The sequence below is a fragment of the Symphodus melops genome (genome assembly GCF_947650265.1).
Source record: "Symphodus melops genome assembly, chromosome: 20".
In the NCBI taxonomy this organism is placed as follows: Eukaryota; Metazoa; Chordata; class Actinopteri; order Labriformes; family Labridae; genus Symphodus; species Symphodus melops.
In genome coordinates, this window is record NC_136710.1 from 20,415,844 (window position 1) to 20,420,559 (window position 4,716).

At 56.6% G+C, this 4,716-nt stretch overlaps 1 protein-coding gene across 6 annotated transcripts in view; it reads left to right on the top strand.

Moving 5' to 3' along the window:
* ehbp1l1a (EH domain binding protein 1-like 1a) overlaps positions 1-4,716 on the top strand; it is a 29,584-nt gene that overhangs the window by 8,077 nt on the left and 16,791 nt on the right. For 3 of the 6 annotated variants that reach the window (XM_079371786.1, XM_079371790.1, XM_079371791.1), the window contains exons 5-13: positions 1-104; positions 190-338; positions 489-545; positions 1,798-1,962; positions 2,037-2,204; positions 3,135-3,263; positions 3,809-4,009; positions 4,094-4,153; positions 4,228-4,333. The exon at positions 1-104 is cut by the window's left edge and continues 75 nt beyond it. In XM_079371786.1, the coding sequence (XP_079227912.1) occupies positions 1-104; positions 190-338; positions 489-545; positions 1,798-1,962; positions 2,037-2,204; positions 3,135-3,263; positions 3,809-4,009; positions 4,094-4,153; positions 4,228-4,333 (1,139 nt within the window). The remainder of the gene's footprint in view (positions 105-189; positions 339-488; positions 546-1,797; positions 1,963-2,036; positions 2,205-3,134; positions 3,264-3,808; positions 4,010-4,093; positions 4,154-4,227; positions 4,334-4,716) is intronic. The other 3 variants (XM_079371787.1, XM_079371788.1, XM_079371789.1) reach the window with 3 other exon arrangements.

Here is a 4,716-nt window from a genome sequence, read left to right on the forward strand (position 1 = left end):
CAGTTCGACGTCACCCTGAAGCTCAAACCGCTGTCGGTCAAAGTGATCGACGCCACGCTCAAGCTCAACCTGTCCTGTGTGTTCCTCAAAGAGGGCAAGGCCACGTGAGTCACCCGGGCGGCGTGCTCTCCTGATGGATCACACGTCACGCCGGGTTTTTAATGGTGTCCGTCGTCCTTGTCCCCACAGAGACGAGGACATGCAGAGCTTAGCGAGTCTCATGAGCATCAAAATGAGCGACATCGGGAACCTGGACGACTTTAACGACAGCGACGATGAGGGCGGCGGCGAGGAGAGGAGGCCGAGCTTTGGGAGCGGACAGACTCTTCATGTGACGGGTAAGAGAGTGAAGCAGCCAATCACAGGCCTGCATTTAGAAAGAATGACCTGCGTGCTGCGGCGTTCACGCCATGACAGGCGTTTGACCTCAGAGACCCTCCTCTCACCCTGTGCCTCTACTTCCTGTCTGCTCTTTCACTTCCTGTCAGCTTCAAGCAGACTTCATGACGTGGCGTGGAGGCCTGCGCTGGGCTCCGAGCCTTCAGGTAACTGCAGCCGGCCTGATGGAGCGCTGTGGCGCCCTCTCTGCTCTCTGCAGGAAGCTCCCACAGTGTGTTTATCACGCCGCGTGGTCGCCCGTCGTGCACGCCCGTCGTGCACGCCCGTCGTGCACGCCTCGGCTGAAACGCCTCAGGCCTTGAAATCTGGTGGCGCGAATCAAAAATCGGTTTTAAAGCGGACTGAAAGGGATCCGTGTGTGAACGCGGCTCACAGACAGTCTGGCGTGTTCCGTGTTCTCGGGGTCGTTCAGGTTCCGTGTTCTCTGCACGATCAGACATGTTAAAGATGCATGACTCAAACACCATCAGCTGCCTCAGCTTTCATCTTCACCTCCATCTTCTCTCCTCCATCTCATCCAGTCACCTCCGAGCTGAAGCCCGTCTCAGCCCCCCCCCCGCCCTCCTCTGCCTGAGCCCCCCCCCTCCACCCAGCAGGATCGGCCCTCCATCTACGCCTACTCACTGCCCGCCTTCACCCGAGCTCACCCTCCCGCTCTGCCCAAAATCTTCCAGCCCGGTGCCGGATCAGGTAGCGAGCCACATGTGCGGCCTCGCGGCTCCCATAGTTCAACACGAGTCGTTTAAAGAGCGAGGGCGAAGCTGGACCCTCCCTCACAGAGAGTCACTGCATGCATTCTGTCTAATGTCCAGCAGGGGGACAGTGTGCCGTCACTCACCTGTAGAAACACTGCACACACTTCACATTAACCCTTTAAAGTTACACACCAGCATCTGGAGGGATTGTGTTTATGAGGGACAATGCTTAAAACAGTCCTGCAGTTCCTGCAGTGTCCACTAGAGGCTGGCTGCAGTACCTGGAGTGTCCACTAGAGGCTGGCTGCAGTACCTGCAGTGTCCACTAGAGGCTGGCTGCAGTACCTGCAGTGTCCACTAGAGGCTGGCTGCAGCAGCACAGGAAGTCACATACACACCCATTCAAACAGCCTGTTTTTACAGCAGACATGAACATGTTTACAGCCTGCTTCAAAAAACCAAATAGGTGTGATTAGCTCATGTCTCCATCCACACACACTGTACGGGGGGAATGTTTTGATGACTCAGCAGTTTTGATTGGATGAAGGATCAGAGTTATTCACAATAAGGCGTGTAGCTGAGCTGATTGACAGGTGGGAACACACGGGGGACTCCAGCGCCCCCTGCAGGGACACATGGGGGACTCCAGCGCCCCCTGCAGGGACACAAGCAGTCAGTGTGTTTCTCCCCTTGTCTCCTTCAGCTCCTCGGAGGCCTCACAGCTTCCACTGTGACTCGTCTCCTGCTGAAGCTTGGGAGGCCTCAGCTTTCTCCTCCATCACTCCTTCTTCTAAAGCCCTGTCCAGCTCCTCCCTGTCCTCTGCCCCCCCCCTCTGTCCGCTCCCTGTGTGTCCCACCTCACAGACAGGTAGGACTCCCCCACAGGTTAACGCTGCACATTTAAAGGACCAATCAGTGAGCTTTATTCTCTTCTTCTCTCAGCCTCCTCTTCCTCTGTCTCCTCCTCATCTTCAGCTCCCCTCAGCACCTTCCCTCTTTTACCTCCACCTCCTCCTGCTCTCCGTCAGCCCAAACCTCGCCTCCCCTCAGCGGGGGAGTCAGCCTCTGTCCTCACCCGTCCCAGCAGTCTGCCGTCTGCAGCCGAGACAGGTACAGAGAGGGGGCGGAGCTTCATCCTGTCACACACTCATTATACCTGTTACTGCTCCTCACCTGTTACTGCTCCTCACCTGTTACTGCTCCTCACCTGTCACTGCTCCTCACCTGTTACTGCTCCTCACCTGTTACTGCTCCTCACCTGTTACTGCTCCTCACCTGTCACTGCTCCTCACCTGTTACTGCTCCTCACCTGTTACTGCTCCTCACCTGTTACTGCTCCTCACCTGTTACTGCTCCTCACCTGTTACTGCTCCTCACCTGTCACTGCTCCTCACCTGTTACTGCTCCTCACCTGTCACTGCTCCTCACCTGTTACTCTCCTCACCTGTTACTGCTCCTCACCTGTTACTGCTCCTTACCTGTACTTCTCCCTCCTTCTCCTCTTCCCCCTCCTCCTTCTCCTCCTCCTCCTCATCCCCCATCCTCCCCTCCCTCTCCTCCTCCTCCTCCTCCTCCTCCTCTCTCCTCCTCTCCCTCCTCCTGCTCCTCCACTCCTCCTCCTCCTCCTCCTCCTCCTCCTCCTTCTCCTCCTCCACCCTCTCCCTCCTCCTCCTCCTCCTCCTCTCCTCCTCCTCCCCTCCTCCTCCTCCTCTTCCTCCCCCTCTTCCTCCTCCCTTTCCTCTTCCTCCCCCCTCTTCCTGCTCCCTTTCCTTCTCCTCCTCCTCCTCCTCCTCCTCTCCTCCTCCTCTCCTCCTCCTCTCCTCTTCCTCCCCCTCTTCCTCCTCCCTTTCCTTCTCCTCCTCCTCCTCCTCCTCCTCTCCTCCTCTCCCTCCTCCCCTCCTCCTCCTCCTCCCTCTCTCCTCTCCTCCTCCTCTCCTCTTCCTCCTCCCTTTCCCTCCCCTCCTCCTCCTCCTCCACCCCCCCCCCCCTCCTCCTCCTCTCCTCCTCCTCCTCCTCCTCCTCCCTCCTCCTCCTCCTCAGCCTCCTGGCAGAGTGAATGGAGGCCTCCTAAAAGCCAGGTCCCGTTAGCCCAGCAGCGTGGTTCTCCCAGGTGTGTTCACCTGAGTGATGCTGCAGTGCTGCAGAAGAAGCAGAGACTGGAGACTCCATGTAAAGCTGCTCCGCCTCTCACCTGATCTTCTCACCTGTGATGCAGCCTGCCTCACTGCCTCCTCTTCATGTCTTACTAACCCGTCCATGTGACTGAGTGAGTGACCAGCAGCTGCTTCACTCTGACAGGACTGAAGCTCGCTCTGTTCAGGCCTCGGTGATGATTCAGTCTGCAGGCTCAGTGATCCCACCTCTGTGACAGAGACCAGCTGAGTCAGTGTGTGTGTGTGTGTGTGTGTGTGTCTGTGTGTGTGTGTGCATGTCTCTCTGTGTGTGTGTGTGTGTGTGTGTGTGCATGTCTCTGTGTGTGTGTGTGTGTGGAGCTCCTGCTGTGCCAACGCACTGTGACCTCACAGAATCATGATGAATGAAGACATGATGAGGACAGGAAAGGTCTGCTCTCATTCACTCTTCTCTTTCTTCTTCCTCCCTCACTCCCTCGCTCCCTCGCTCCCTCGCTCCCTCACTCCCTCGCTCCCTCGCTCCCTCACTCCCTCGCTCCCTCGCTCCCTCACTCCCTCGCTCCCTCGTCTCCTGATGCTCAGCTTCCTGCTCTCCGTCCTCTGCTCACTCTGTGGAGCAGAGGCTCGATGGGAAGCCTGCGTTTGTCCCCTCATGGAGAGCCCACGTCACCCCGACTGTCCAGACTCCTTCACACTCTTCTTCTGCTCCTTCGGCTCCTCCTCCTCCTCTTCACACTCATGTTTTCCAAACTGCCTCAGCCTTCCCCTGTGACTCTGATGCAGGTACAGGATCCAACAGGGCCCTCCAAGGTCATGCATCATCCATGTGTGGTCTGCACTCTCTCATGTCCTCCTGTTTCTTTGTAGAATTTAAGAGGCAGCTGAGCACGCTGAGTGAAGAGGACAACCAGAGTTCAACACCAACAGGTGAGCAAACCAAGACCGGAGCGATACAGCAGCTTCATGCTCACAATAACTTTACATTTCTGTTTGTTGTTCAGCCGCTGATCCTCGGCCGCCTGCAGGCCGAAGGTCAGAGCCGCTCAGGGCTTCTGAGCGCAGAAGAGATGCACAGTTTGGGTACGAGGTGGTCAGAGCATCAGCAGGGTGAGTTCATACACTCTTCTTCAGCATGGCTGGAAAACAAACAATCCCCCCCCTGAGATACACTAACACTCCTAACCCTCACAATGAGCTCAGAGTGAGTCTAACTTCTGTGCAGCATGTGCCGACACGACGAGAGCAAACGCAAACACGTTCATCTACAGGTAGTGTGTGACTTCCTACCTGCAGGGTTCAGTCAAAACAGGCAGCCAGAAAAGAAGACGAGTCTTATTCTAGCTGAACGTTGTTTTCAAGTTACTTTGTGTCGTATTGACCAAGTGTGCAGACTCGTCTGTAGCCCAGGTTCAAATCTCACCTGTGGCTTCTTCTGTCCTGCATCTCGCTTCCTCCCTCTCTCGCCCTCTCTCTGTCTCTCTCTCTCTGTC